The sequence below is a fragment of the Glycine soja genome, chromosome 19 (genome assembly GCF_004193775.1).
Source record: "Glycine soja cultivar W05 chromosome 19, ASM419377v2, whole genome shotgun sequence".
Classification (NCBI taxonomy): domain Eukaryota; kingdom Viridiplantae; phylum Streptophyta; class Magnoliopsida; order Fabales; family Fabaceae; genus Glycine; species Glycine soja.
The window spans coordinates 7,164,051-7,179,484 of record NC_041020.1 but is presented as its reverse complement, the minus strand read 5'-3'; the positions used below and the strand labels follow the sequence as shown (position 1 = coordinate 7,179,484).

The following is a 15,434-nucleotide window of genomic DNA, read 5'->3' as shown; positions in this document are numbered from 1 at the left end:
CAAACCTTCGAAAGAGACAAATAGAAGTAGATGATATGCCATGTCCTTTTTGTAGAAATAAGGAGGAGGGGGCTGATCACTTGTTCTTCAATTGTAGCAAAACCCTCCCGTTATGGTGGGAATCAATGTCTTGGGTCAATCTCACCACTGCTTTACCACAAAATCCTAGGGACCATTTCTTACAACATGGAACTGAGCTAGCAGAGGGAGTCAAGTCTAAAAGATGGAAGTGTTGGTGGACTGCCTTAACCTGGACTATATGGCAACATAGAAATAAGGTGGTGTTCCAAAATGCAACTTTTCACGGTTCTAAGCTGCTGGACGATGCTTTACTCCTACTATGGTCATGGACCAAAGCAATGGACAAGGATTTCACTCTACACTTCAATCAATGGTCCTCCAATCTGAAGGAAGGATTCTGTAATTAGAGGGGCAGGTGTGGGTGGATTCTTGTAACTCATTTTTGTGTCTCCAACTCTTTCCCAATATTTTGGAATAGCTGGATTCACATTTATTCCTATGTATTTTCAGTACCACTGGTACTAGTCTATAAATATATTATATTTTTGCTGAGCAAAAAAAAAAAAAACGACCACTAATCACTCTCCACCACAGTTAAATTTTCAAACCCCCCAACCCCGATTTGGATTTGGCATACACTCCTATAGTCCTATCATACTTGACTCGAACTCTAGGTTTTTGGTTCAATTTAGTCCTGGACAAGCATTTTGTCATTTCCCCAAATGCTTCTGTTTTTATTGAATTCATTCAAGGACAAGCATTTCGTTAGAAGACAATCCCCAAACAAAAAATGGGTTCTTGTCCTTTTGTTTACTGCAATTACTAATTGGATTCTATATTGAGATTTATTCAACAACCATCCACTAACTGGGGGGAGGAGGGCATAACAAAAGGTACCACATAATCTAATTGTAGGTAAACAAGGGGTGCAGTGGGAGCTATGTAGACATGCAAATGGAAAAAGCTAGTCTGAGCCCAAGGGGTGCAGCGGAGGAGCAGAAAGAAGAAGTTATCGAGGTGGCAGAAATGGATCAGAAGCAAAAAGGCTTGGTGGTCTTGTCTGGTGCCAAAGCTGGTATTATGGAGGGAGAAAAGCAAATAACAGGTCCTTTTATCTTTTAATTCTAGAGGGCTGGGTGGTGGTGTCAAAAGGTCAGCCATTAGAAAGTTGACCTTGACCAACAATCTTGATGTTCTTTGCATCCAAGAAACAAAAATGGAGTCTATTAATAGAAGACTATGTCAGTATTTATGGGCTGACTGTAATGCTTCTTTGGAGTATGCACCTGCAAGTAATGCTGCTGGTGGCCTCCTATGTATATGGAATAATGATTCTTTTTTAGTTGACAGAAAGGTAGTGGGGAGAGGTTTTATTCTGTTGGAAGGGCTGTGGATTAAAGACAATAAGAGGGTTTCCATAATCAATGTTTATGCCCCCTGCGATTTACAAAGAAAGAGACAGCAATGGGATGAGATCCTTCAGTTGAAGACAGCTTCTCAAGCATGCCTCTGGTGTGTATTAGGTGACTTCAACTCTATAAGGCACCAAGATGAGAGAGTGAGCTCAGCTCAGTCAGTGGGTGTTGACCCTAGTATTTCTGAATTCAATTCTTGGATTTTAGACATGGCTTTAGAGGATGTTAGGTCTGTTGGGAGAAGATTCACTTGGTGTAGACCTAATGGCAGTGCTATGAGTAGATTGGATAGGTTCCTCTTATCAGATGATTGGCTGGTGCATTGGCCTGATTCTACTCAGTTCGTGCTTGACAGGGACTACTCTGATCACTGCCCCATCCTATTGAAGTTAAAGAACATAGATTGGGGGCCAAAACCTTTCAAGGTTATGGATTGGTGGTTGAAGGATAAGGGCTTTCAGCAACTAGTGCAGCAGCAATGGGGCAATTATCACCCTCCAGGATGGGGAGGATATGTTCTGAATCACAAAATAAAACTCCTTAAACAGTGTTTAAAGCAGTGGAGCTTATCAAATGGTGAAGCTAATGCTAGAAAAGTTAATAATATTAAAAACGAGTTGAATGCTTTGGAGAATGGATTAAATGACAGACCTCTATCCCAAGTGGAAGTGAATCTTAAGAAATCCCTTCAAGTCCAATTGTGGGAGGCAACTTATGCATATGAATCTATGTTGAGACAAAAGGCTAGAGTTAAGTGGTTAAAAGAAGGGGACAACAACTTTACCTATTTCCATCGATTGATCAATCATAGAAGAAGAAAAAATGCTATTCAAGGTATCTTCATGGATGGTGTGTGGGAGTTGGCTAATAATCACAATCAACCTATTATAAGGAAGTTTGAAGCCAAACTTGCAAAATGGAAGCCAAGAAGCCTATCTATGGGGGGCAGAATCACTCTCATTAATTCAGTTTTATCAGCCTTACCTATCTATTTACTATCTATGGGGGGCAAAATGGAAAGAAAGAAGCTTATCTATTGTGTGGCTGGGGGATAATTTAACTCTACAAGCAAAATATCCTACTTTGTATTTAATAAGCAATCAGCAGACCTTTCTATTTCTATTTTTTACACATTTAAAACTCAAACATATAAAATATATAACAAACTAACAAAGATAAAGACAAAAAAAAGGAAATATAAACTCACCTCACTTGCTGCTGCTGCCCATCATTTCACTCTCACAACAAATAGGAATCATGTACCTTCATGGACGGATCCACATAAAGCTCTAAGGAGATGATTGCTCCCATTAAGATATTTTTTGTACTTAAATATATTTAATAAAAAATTTACTTTCCAAATTGGGCCATATGTCTAATTCAATCACCCGCACACCTTTCTTCAGTGCATTTATGATGGGGACGTCACTGCAGTCGCTGCTCAGCTGATTCCCAGTTAAATAGGAATTATGGTCAGTATATATGAAATAATGTGACAAGGGTAAAGTCATATCATGGTGCACCTGAGATGGAAGAAATAATCACACAACAAACAATGATCAGAATAAGCAAATGCATATAATTAAGCACGATACAATATCAATATTGATGGAAGTAACAATGACTTGTCAAAAATTTGGATGAAATTCAATATGTAAATCAAAGCTTTGCCCCTGAAACCCTCTGTGTAATATCTCGGGGCCTGATTTTTACCAAATTAAGGCACTAGAGAAGAAGATCCTAATCTAAATGACTGATTCCCAAAAACACAATCAAAACCAATGTAAAAACTAAAAAGAAATGTCATATCCCAAAGACACCGTGACACTATATAGTGTATCCAACAATAAAGGGTATTTCCATGAGTGGAATATAAATCAAAAGGCTTCATATGCCTTGCAATGCCCTGTCCTTCCCAAAAGAAGAAACTTATAAGAGAAAGGCTTAACTGCATAAATGATGAATCCATTCTGAAAATTGAGGGGAGAAAAATGATAATCCTCAATCGTGTTATCATTTTGTATTAGGAACCTGAGTCACAAATCTTCATGGTCAACCAAAATGCAATAAAACTCAGACTTTTCTTTGGGGGGTGAGTCCAAAAGTACAAACTAGAAAACCAAGAAGAAGCTAAATCACTACAGATTCAGTTACGATTAACCCTTTGTGCATAACAATAAACGAGAACTAGCATGAGTAGACCAAGCTCTTGCAAAAATTGAAGTAAAATAAAACCAAACACCCCAATTGAAAAAGTACAACAAACAAATACAGTAAAAAAAATAGAATAAGGGAATGAATCGAGTAAAATCCAATCTAGGGAGAAAAGAAGAACACCCAATTGGAAAGTAAACAATGCCAAATCCAGATCTCGTAGATCATAGCACTTGTAAGCAACTATAATGACTTAGTATCGTCTTAGTCTAATTTAAATCTCCAAATTCACAGAAACATGAACGGGTAACAAAACATATTGTTTGGAAAAATAATCATATTGCCTAGTCTTAGCTTACTCAAATATCAATCATATTAGTTAGTCTAACTAGGGTTTCGAAACATCACAACAGAGACAGACCATTGAACAATGGATTTTCATCATTAACATACAACAGAGACATACCTTCGATGACTTCCCTGGGAGTCTTAAAGCCAAGCACAATGGACTTCCAAAATTGAGTCCCACCCTTTCCGGGACTCGATTTTTTGCTAGCTTTCTTCGACCTGCGAAAGTGACCAAATGTTCAAACGAGGAACACCTAATGTTAAAACCAAAGGACGTACCTCAAAAGATAAGTGCCAGACACGAACTCCACAAACACGAACTCGACAATGTGGTTGCAGTCACGGAAGCGCAGCCCAGTTTGTGACAAACACGAACTCAGGCAGAAGGAGAAATAACAAGAACGCCCTAAGAGTACCCTTTCCGAGACTCTTTCCTTTCCTAGTTTTCTTCGACCTGCGAAAGTGAGCAAATGTTAAAACGACGAACGCCTAATGTTAAAACGAAAGGACGTACCTTAATCGATAAGTGGCAGAGACGATATCCACAAACACGATCTCCACAATGTGGTTGCAGCCACAGAAGCGCAGGCCAGTTTGAGACAAAGACGAACTCAGGCAGAAGGAGAAAGAAGAAGAACGATAGGGTTCAAGTGCGCGGGTTGTGTAATTTCAGAAGTTTAATATATAATGATAACAACATCGGTTTTTTAAAAATAACCGATGTTAACATCAACTATGTAACATCGGTTTTCTTAAAACCGATGTTAACATCGGTTTTTACAAAACCGATGTTAACAACGGCATACTAACATCGGTTTTTCCAAAGATGTTAACTACTCCATAGTAACATCGGTTATTTTAATAACCGATGTTAATATCGACTAGTTAACATCGGTTTCGGAAAAACCGATGTTAACTAAGTCTACTTATTTACAAAAATGCCACCGCGCTTTTGTTAACATCGGTTTTGTGAATAACCGATGTTAACCGTCCGATGTTATATGTAAAAATTGTAGTAGTGGTCTAAGTGAAGATGCATGCTTTTCTTTTTCCTATTTTCAGAAAATGAATATTTTTTACATTGCAGTTAATCATTATGCACACAAGTTGATTGGTTTAGGTGTAACTAAAGTTCCATCCTGGTTATTTGTATAACTGTAATATCACTTCCATCTGGCATGTGACATGGACTAAATGAAGCAAGAGAAGGCATAACATATGTTGCATTGTTGCATCTTTGTTTACAGTTTTACATACATTATGGTGGTGTAGCCACACATTACTAATGGAGCTTCTGTTACAGGGAATGAATGCTATTGATCAAAAGCCACCACTATCTGAAAAGAGTTGGTTAGAGTCCAGATTAAAAGTATTAGTTGAGGCTTGTGAAGGAAATTCCTCTCTTTTGACAGTAGTAGAGAAGTTAAAGGCATATTTGTAGGAAAGAGTTAATGGTAAGGTAACCAATATATATAGAATGCATGTAAATATATTCAAGATATACAAAAAGTACAACAAAGGCTTATATGTAGATTTTTGCACTAGGGTCTAGAGTTAAATGTACTGATTGGAGCATATATGGCAACTGATATTGGTATTTTGTTTAGAATGGAGTCTGCTGGTTTTTTTTTTTTTTTATCAAGATTCTGGGAACCAAGTCCTAGTGCATGCAATATGTACATAATGGAATGATAGAAGTATTTAATGTAGTTGGGTTATTAACTTATACTTTCTTTTCCATCTTATTTTTACTCTATTTGTTTTCTCCATCTCTTTTCCTTTCTTATTATTATCTCACTTATTATATTTGTCACTTTTTCCCTTTTATTTTTCTTTCTATTGTCTTTTCACCACCTAAAATGAAATTTGGGTTGTTTAAATTTTGCCTTAAAAAAATTATCTAAATTATTGCATCACCTATAAGTTTATACTGAAATATTATCGAATTAATTAAAAACATCTAACATCAAATATCTTTTAACTTGCCAGTATCTTAATTTAATTTTTATCATCTATTCCATGTTGTATTATAAACTTTATAATAAAAAATAAAAGAATTTAATTAAAATCTATATACAATGTAATATATATATATATATATATATATATATATATATATATATATATATATATATATATATATAATTTTATGATGATACTATATTGAACTGATTTAACTAATAGTCTAAATTTTTATACTAAGATACATCAAAATTAAATTCAAACAAGGCCCTCTATTTTCTTTACTGATTCAGAATAAACTTTTAATGTGCATATCCTAATCCTTGCCATGCATCATTACTTGAGCTCTTTCTACACTGTAAAATTTGAAAAATAAAAGTCACCAAGATACTCAGCAAGATTATTACAACGTCCTAATTAGAACATGAAGGAACATGTCTCATGGATCTAAAGGCTTCAAGCAAACTTGAACACCATATTTGTGCTTAATTGTAAGGACAACCACTGGTGCATGCCTATAATTCTCAGAAATGGTGAAGCTAAACCTTGAGATCAACATGGCCAATATAATCTTTGCTTCCATAATAGTAAATGTTGGCCAGCACAGTTTCTAGGGCCAGAAGCAAATGGTATGAAACGGCCAGGCATTAATGATCTTGAAGCAAACCTCTCAGGGTTGAACTCATTTGCATCTTTACCCCATAGTTCTTCACTATGATGAATGGCCAACACTGGAATCCAAATTCAATGTCCTTAAAAGCCATTCTAGGAAGCAAGGTTGCCGTAGGATAGAGCCTCATTGACTCGTTAATTACCATTTGTACACTACTAGAAAAATTGGATTTTAAGTCGGTTCTTATGGCCATGTCACGACGGTTTTCAACCGTCGTTAATGCCAACGTCGTAAAATGTATAAGCTATTTTACGACGGTTATGGGAACCGTCTTAGTATGTGCTAAATATTACAACGTTTCTTCCATAACCGTCTTAAAGTCTACAGATAAATTTGCGATATGAAGACGGTTACCATGACCGTCTTAATAGGTGCCAATTTAAGACGGTTTTTATGACCGTCTTAGATAGCATGTCAAGACTGCATACTAAGACGTTTTATGGGAAACGTCTTTGTATGTTATGCAAATTTACGACGGTTATGGGAAGCGTCTTTGTAGGTCTATATTATGTTGTCATTTTATGACGTTTTCGGAAACCGTCTTTGTATGTCTAAGTTTTTTTTTTATTTTCTTCGTTTTATTGATGCATTTTTTTTACATTGATCTCTGGTACCTATAAATTAAATCAGACCATGCAAATTAAATAATAACATCAAATGAAATCTGAACAATAGCATCAAATGACATGCATCCTACATATGTAAGTCCATGCAAATTGAATATCCTTTTTTGAATTAATGATCCTCTAATGTATCCAACATACAAAGTTGTAGCCATAATTGTTCTAATTCTTTGATGAAACCACAGGAAAAATGCAACTGTACATAATACAAATCAAATTTAGCAACTGCTTTTCCTAAAAGATAAAAAGTAAGTTGCCAAAAACACCTCAATAGGCATAACAGAAATCCCACTGATAGGCATCACAAAGCCAGACAACTTAAGCCTTTACCTGGTATTCTTTATCATGCTCCTCTAGACTCTTTGTGAGCTCATCAACTTTCTTTTTCAGATCTGCTGCCCCCTCTTCAGCCTTTTTAACAGCAGAGGACTTCTCTTTTCCAGAATGCTTCAATTCTTCAATATTTTTAACAAGCTAAAAACACAAAGGTTCAAAACCCAAATATCAGCTTCACAAACTAGAAATATTTCAAAATATTAGAAGCATAAGGATTTGGTACATAATCTTAAAATTGAGCAAACAACAAATCTAGAACATCATTGACATACATTTGCTTTGTTGGCTTCTTCACTCCTCAAAGTGTCTTCTTTATTATTTAGTACAGACGTTTCCCTCACAAGATTCTGGGAAAGTGCATCTACCTTCTCTGACAGAGATTTCATTCCTCCATAATATTGATCTTCTATACTATAACTCTCATTCTTCCATATTAGTATGAACTAAAATGTAGTTCATACTATTATTTAAAGTTTTTTTATAATAATTTTCTAGAAGCACTTAGAATTAAAATTTACTAAAATCAAATAAAATTTATATTTCCTTCAAAAGGCCATAAAAAAAATTACTGTATATGTTACCAATAGTACAAAAAAATAATAGTTAAAAAAGAAGCACATTTTGAAGCATACGCAGAAATCATAGGCAAAAGATGGCAAACAAATAAGTAGTTTAGTGCTTTTTTATTTCTCATCCTTGTAAATTGTTTTTTTATTAATTAGGCATAACATTTTTTTTTACTGTCCAAAGTAATATATGAAACTCATACTTATCTGTAAATCAAATCTCTTGCTGCTGCCCGTATCTGTGACTTGACTGACTTCTATGCAGATCAGGACATCCTCCCAATCCTGAATAGAGTATAAAATCTTTGCTATACCAAAATATTTGTCTTGTAATAAAAAAACGTATACATTCAAACTTTTTTACTATTACATTCGAAGAAATTTTACTATTACATTCAAAAGTTGCAACTGCAAGGAAGAATGCTTAACAGCTTAAGTATCAAAAAAATTTTAAAGAGGTTTTGACTAAGGTATAACGATTGGAGATGCATCACCACTTAAGCAAAGCAAATTTAATTAAAAGCAACTTCTAATATATTGTTGGATATAAAAAAGAAAAGACTTCACCTTTGGATAGTACATGAGTACGGTTCGAGGTAGGTTGTCCCATCCCCATATGCAGTAATCGATGAAAGATTTTGACAGTGTCATCCAAGCCGAACCTAACAAGAGAAAATTTTTAGATAATCATTGATGATAATATTCACTTTTCATAGGCACACATAACCCAAACTTCAAGATATTTTCATTCTATGAACTGTATTATTTACTAATTACAATTTATTTTTAATAAATAAAAATCAGTTAAGCAATCACAATCCACATTTTGAAAACAAGTGCAGTTATTTCCAAATAAGAAGACCAATTAAACACATCTCGATAACAAAAGTCAAGCAGCACACAGTCCACTTGTCAAGTTCAAGAAAGAAGGCTGAGTCATGATGCATAACAGAATTACCATACAAGATCAGTTAAAATACAATCCACACATCAAGTTCATTATGGGAAGACGAGACACAACACATAGCAACATTATCACACAAAAGCAGTTCAAAGATAATCAACAAAAGAATCTCAAAGCACCACAATTGGATCTATGATGCAATGGACAACCAAAATGGATCAGTTGGATTAGGCTGCCGCTAGAGGATTTCAATCAACGTGGCTAAGAAAAGTGGAAAGGAGAGAAATTTATTCCAGAAGCTCAAACCAAGAATTCTAATTAAGAAATGCTAAACTCACAATTCAGAGCAATTGTTATCACACTAGCTTGAACAAATTTCAACACCATAAGAGTTTATCACAGACCAGTGGAAGTAATCATATCCCATACAAAATTGCTAAAGATTATACTATTTGGTACTTTTTTGTTTTGTCTCCTAAGTCCTACCAGCAATATGTTACCAAAAGAAGTAAGAAAATGTGCATAGTTTGAAGTATACTCACAACAGGAAGCAGATAGGATATTATTGATCCCAAGAAGTCTTGAGCCGTGTGGTAGCACAATTAATTTGTCTAAGGAAAAAATAAATAGAAATATGACCTGAATCTCCGGGAGCAAGCCACTGGTGTTGGTACCTTGATATTTGATGCATGCCGACATAAAGGAGTGATAGGACATGATTTAGGACATCTATAGACGCCACTGGTGTTGGTACCTTGATTAAGTAAAATCATATGATCAAAACTCTTAACAAATCACAAACCAAAAACACTTCTCATTCCAGGCAAGGATAAATAATTAATAAACACCAAAATTATATATATATATATATATATATATATATATATATATATATATATATATATATTAGACAAAGGCAAGGTTTTTTGTTAGTAAATTTTTTGTATTCTTTATATAAATTTTTTCTTAATTTAAATTTTTAATCATATGGTGTACATTTAAATTTTTAATTTAAATTTAAATTAAAAATCCCATGTCTGTGTTGTTAATTTAATTTTTTCTATTTATTAATTTCTCAACCAATATCTTAACAAAGCCTAAGCCTTAATTTGTTATATACTTTTCAAACGTACAAAACAAAAAAAAATCACTAATAATAAGTGTGCCAAATTAAAAATAACATGCATGGTGATATAAAAACTAGCACCTGTTTGTGTGATTTTGGAAAAAACTGTTGCATAACATTTTTTTTTCTAATATTAATAATCCCTGTCTAAGAAATATATATATATATATATATATATATATATATATATATATGTATATATATGTATATATATGTAGTATACAGGAAATGACGTGCAACAATCATTAGTTAGAATTAAACTTAAAGAATGATGCAAAATAACTCCCATTTATTTAGTGATCCAATATAAAAATCTTCCCATTATTATCGAGAAAAAAACTTCCCATTAATAATTAATAATATATAAAAATTAAACTAAAAATACAATCTAGTTAAGAAGAATTTCTCAGTAAAGGGAAAAATTCAAAAAGCTAGAGTATATCTAGAGATATTCCTACACATGGCAAACAACTAGAGTATATCTAGAGTCCTAAAGGGAAATTCAAAAACTACAGCAAGTGATTTCACGTTTTGTTGCAATATTTTATTTAGTGATTTCACGTTTTATTGTAATATTTTTTTATAAATTATATATATATATATATATATATATATATATATATATATATATATATATATCAATTGAAAGAAGACTTTGTTTAGATAGAAATTGACAAAAACCAGCATTGTACAATCACTTAAGGCTAAGAGTGTCACTTGGAAAAAAACATACTAACATACTGCAGCAAAGTTTCTACAATCAGAAATTATAATGAAAGCTTTGTATGTGTATATATATATGAGCACAAGGATAATAAATAGATTGCAAAATGAGGATGAGAAAGCATATATGGCAGAACTTTGAGAGATCCAAGCAAGTATAATATGAACAAAGACCAAATAAAATAATAAATATAAAGAGTTGCAGTATATGCTTGGCAACATTGTGTCATTATGACAATTGGCAATTAAATTAATTGATTATGTAAGACAAAAAAATAAGAAAAAGCAATTGATTCTTGGCTTTACTAATGTGCCATGTGCAGGGGTATTCATATGTAAAGGCAGATCTTGATTCTTCATGTAAGAAAGCCAAACCTCTAGCAATACTAAGGCAGATCTTGTGTCTTTTTGGCCAATCCAATTTTAATCGAAATTCTCCACTACCTTCGTAAAGTAAACAAAAATTAGCTAGATAACAATATCATTTAGTCATATATATGTTAAGATTGAAAACTAAGTCATATCAAAAGCAATCAAATTAATTGATTATGTAAGACAATTATTTACCAAATAAAGCTTGTGCAAGGCTATTGTTTTCCATATATTCGTATACTAACAACAATTGATCTCCTTCAACGCAACAACCATAGAGTTTAATAAGACAAGGGTGCTCCAACGCTGAAATCAAGCCTATCTCATTTATAAACTCACGATTTCCTTGCTTTGACCTAGATGAAAGCATCTTGACAGCTATTATCGTGCCATTTGATAAAATGCCCTGCATTTGCAAAATGTTATATAATTTTTATGAATTTCTAAATTATTTAATGATTCATCTACACAATTACCATAGATCATTCACAATAATTATAAGGTGTTATATGTAATATCTTGTAGGATACCTTATAAACAGGACCAAAGCCTCCTTCTCCAATCTTGTTGGAAATATCAAAGTTGTTAGTAAATAAACTCGTTTGCATATTTAAATCCTTTAACTCTGACAATAGAATAAAACCGAATGAGATGTCTTATGTATCTTGAGAAAATCTTTTGTCATTGATAGTCTTGAAAAAATATACATTATTTTAGTTACCAAAAAATATACTAAGTTGGAATAAAAAAATTATCCATATTTTTATAGTTGGTTACTTTATTCTAGATAATCATCACCTTTTGCTAATGAATTTCTTTTCCTAATATAAATTCTCCGACTACAACCCCTGCAGACGTGCTGCCACCTGTAGAGTCTGTTTCAGCATTGCACAAGAGCAATTAGTGTCATTTGATACTTCAAATGTAAAATTAGAAGAATAAACTCAAAGAGACAAATCAACTAACCACGAGTGACAGATATAGCTGATATAAGAGGACCATATATTGATTTATATGGGATAGCATTTGTCCCTTTCCCAGCCCAATAAAAGCGAATCTCTAAAGAGTTATTATTCACATAAGCAGGAAATGGTATTTTAATTTCCTTTCCAACTCCTCCTGCTTCATATGCAATATTGAAATCCTTCCATACCAGTTTTCTCTGCAATATTTCAAATCCAAACCCAAATGGCTTTTCACTTTTATAAATGGTAAAGAAAAGAAGACAAGCAAATATATTTCAAATCCAGTTTTCTCATTAATCAGCACGCACAAGCATAAGAAATCCAGATAATTAAGTTAATAAAAAAATGGTAAAGAAAAGAAGACAAGCAAATATATATATCTCAGCAAGAATAGTCTGGAAAGCATATATATTATTATATTGGTATGCTTACAAATACCACGAGAACCATACTTATGACTAGGCATAGGCAGAGGATAAGTAATTGCTATTGTTGTTGTGCACTGATGCATGTAATGCCATTGGTTACAATAATATGGCACCATTTGAAGAGGGTGTTTTCGAGAGGGACGAGGTTTCTGTTCTGCATGAAGACGTAGTAAGGGTAGAGGTTGAGCATTAAGGGGGAATTTGTTTGAGAGAGGAAATGGAGAAGAGGGAGAATGAAGGTTTCTAGGGTTTGGTTGAAGAAGCCTTGGGAGGGAGGGAAGGGGTTGAGGATGACGGAGGCGGAGTGAGGGGTGGAAACGAAGACGTCGTTATGGAGATTGGAATAGACGAGGGCGGCGTGGAGGGAGCAGAGGGCGAGGAGGAGGAGGGGGGCGACGGAGGGGAGGGTGGAGAGGACCTCGTCGCCGAGGGAGACGGCGGCGATGCGGGTGGAGGGGTGGTAGGCGGCGACGTTTCTGCGGATCCAAGAGGTGGCGGTGGTGTTGGAGGAGGCGATGGCGAGGAGCTGGTTGTTGGGGACGCTGATGGTGACGTGGATGTGGGTACCCGACAGGGCGCGGAGGATGTCGGGGTTGGGGTCGTAGAGGCCGATGTGGGTGATCTTCTGGTGCATGAGGAAGTTGACCAGGTGCGACATCGAAGCCATTGACCGCCATTGGCATGCTGTGGAGTTCTCTCGAAGCCAAGAGACTTTTGGTTTTTCCCTAAAACGAGAAACGCAATAGACGGAGCTTAGAAGCAAGGACGAAACAGTGTAGACCCGAAAAATAAAAATTTTATTTTATTATTTAATTTGAAATCAAAGACGGTCATGAGTAAAAAACGCCCTCGTAACTGTAAATACATTTATATCAACGACGTTTTTTATATAACCGTTTTTAAAAAATTTCATTTAATTTCAATAATGCCACTGCTTATTTTTCTACCTCGGTTTTTAAAAACCGCCTTAAATTTAATGACGTTGAAAGGTGTTTTTTTAGTAGTGGTAACTGCAACATCAAATAACACCTTAGGTTAGTTTTGTTGTTAGAATAATATTTCTTCATGCACAATTTCTTTTGGAATTTTAGTAGAATGTATTAACATACAATGTAAAGATTTTGTTTATCTTATACTATTTATATTAGTAATAAGTAGTATAAATAGTTTTTACACTATTATCTATACTTGTATATTTTTTTATCAGCCAAAGAAACACAATTCATTAATAGTGGAACAAGTAATACCAACGCCAGAGGCAGAAAATAAAAAAGTACAGATCATGGTTTTTATCTAGTACTGGTTACTTATATTTATGTGAAGGAATCTCACGTAAATATACCATAATCCAAGAGGGCTAACCGACTTAAGGCAAAGTAATTAAAACTCAAACTTTAGGTTAATTAATAAAAAATTAATTTTTATTCATTTTTATAAAATAAAAAAAGCTTCATATAAGCAGCAAAAATAATTGGATTTATGATAATTTCCTAAAAAAATGTCTAATATATTAACACAAAAACCTCAAATATATCTCTCACATTTAAATTTAAAAAAAATTAAAATTTATTTTAAGTCTTATTTATTATTCTACCGTACGTCCTAACTAAAATGGTAAAATATAAAAGGTACAACTGATCAAATAAAGCTATCCTAAGCATCGATCATATACAAAATAATATCCTAAGCATCAGAGTCACCCCTTTACATCCCAACTCACATACCTTCCTCCTATGTTGATTGGTTGCACCAACTTCAGCCACATATTTAACAATGAATATTCCATTCATAAAACGAGAAGTTGCAGGACTTTAACTTAGCACAACACCACTGCCATGACCGGATTCTAATGAGATCTAGCACCCTTTCAAGATAGGTTTGTCCATTATTAAAAACTAATTCGTTTGTATTCCTCACCCGCCACCAATGTTAACATTTTGGTTATGTTCGGCGACTCATTTTAGTTATAATTTTTAGTTTTTTATTTGCTGAAAAACTTATTTGATTGTTTAGTCATTAATTTTTTAAAGTAATTTTTAGTGTTTTTTTTAAAATGTTATCTTCTTATTTTTTAATTATTTTTATCTTTAAATATTTATTCAATTTCCTTATTACTTGTTTAAAATATGTTATTTTATATTTTAAAGCTATTTCAATAGTTAGTTTTATTGAACATTTATAATTTAATAAATAAAGTTAAAAGCTTTTAGCTTTCGATTAGTTTTTCAGTTTTCATCCAACTTTCAACTAACTTCTCAACTAATTTTATCAAACATAAATTTTATCTAACAAAGGTGTGAATCATGCAGGTTTTGATGATGTCAAAAAGAATATATTTGATAATGGTTGTCATCATAAAAAAGGGGGAGAATGTGAATAATGCAGGTTTTCATGATGCTGAAAAAGAATTCACTTGATAATAATTGTTATCATCAAAAAGGAGGGGAATGTGAATGTATGAATACATGATTTTGATGATGCCAAAGAATAATCAAACAAGGTTGCTTTCAAGATTACTTCAACAAACATTCAAAGGTTAAACATTGCTTTAAGATTAATACAAGGTTGCTTCAACAAACAAGCATTGCTTCAAGATTAATTCAAGATCAAGCTTTTGTCTCAAAGCACATTGTTTCCATCATCCAAGACTCTGGTAATCGATTATCAGGTAGTGTAATCGATTAACAGATAGAAGACAAGTTTGAAGCAAAGGGTTTAAAAAGGGTTTTGAATTTGAATTTTGAATCATGTAATCGATTACCAGCAACGACACTTCAGAAAACACTTTGAAAAGACATGACCTTTTAAAATATAACTA

The 15,434-nt window shown here is 33.6% G+C and overlaps 2 protein-coding genes and 1 pseudogene across 5 annotated transcripts; 1 reads left to right on the top strand and 2 right to left on the bottom strand.

Annotated features, from left to right (window-relative positions):
* The first annotated feature begins 1,237 nt into the window (after positions 1-1,237).
* On the top strand, positions 1,238-2,491 carry LOC114398545. Its single transcript, XM_028360728.1, has one exon. It carries the CDS (start codon positions 1,238-1,240, stop codon positions 2,489-2,491), a length of 1,254 nt encoding a protein of 417 aa, XP_028216529.1.
* Positions 2,492-6,162: 3,671 nt separating this feature from the next.
* The window catches only part of LOC114398544, a 60,984-nt pseudogene continuing 51,712 nt past the window's right edge, over positions 6,163-15,434 (bottom strand).
* On the bottom strand, positions 7,276-9,778 carry LOC114400271 (structural maintenance of chromosomes protein 2-1-like). 4 transcript variants are annotated; one of them, XR_003663927.1, is made up of 3 exons: positions 8,666-9,778; positions 7,805-8,383; positions 7,276-7,670 (listed from the first exon to the last, which is right to left on the bottom strand). XR_003663927.1 is itself a non-coding variant. In XM_028362636.1 (3 exons), exons 1-3 carry the CDS (start codon positions 9,717-9,719, stop codon positions 7,515-7,517), a joined length of 294 nt encoding a protein of 97 aa, XP_028218437.1. In that variant the 5' UTR covers positions 9,720-9,773; the 3' UTR covers positions 7,276-7,514. The 4 variants fall into 4 exon arrangements, 1 of the variants encoding a protein (XP_028218437.1); XR_003663926.1 differs by having other exon boundaries at positions 7,805-8,760; positions 9,677-9,775; XM_028362636.1 differs by lacking the exon at positions 7,805-8,383 and having other exon boundaries at positions 8,666-8,760; positions 9,677-9,773.

Bases quoted from the DNA above. Each gene is read 5' to 3' on its own strand.
- LOC114400271 (XM_028362636.1), bottom strand. From the start codon at position 9,719: ATGTCCTATCACTCCTTTATGTCGGCATGCATCAAATATCAAG. The intron at 8,761-9,676 runs GTACCAACACCA...TTCTCTTGTTAG, and splicing joins GGCATGCATCAAATATCAAG to GTTCGGCTTGGATGACACTG. The intron at 7,671-8,665 runs GTGAAGTCTTTT...TTGTGTTTTTAG, and splicing joins TACTCATGTACTATCCAAAG to CTTGTTAAAAATATTGAAGA.
- LOC114398545 (XM_028360728.1), top strand. From the start codon at position 1,238: ATGGAGTCTATTAATAGAAGACTATGTCAGTATTTATGGGCTGACTGT.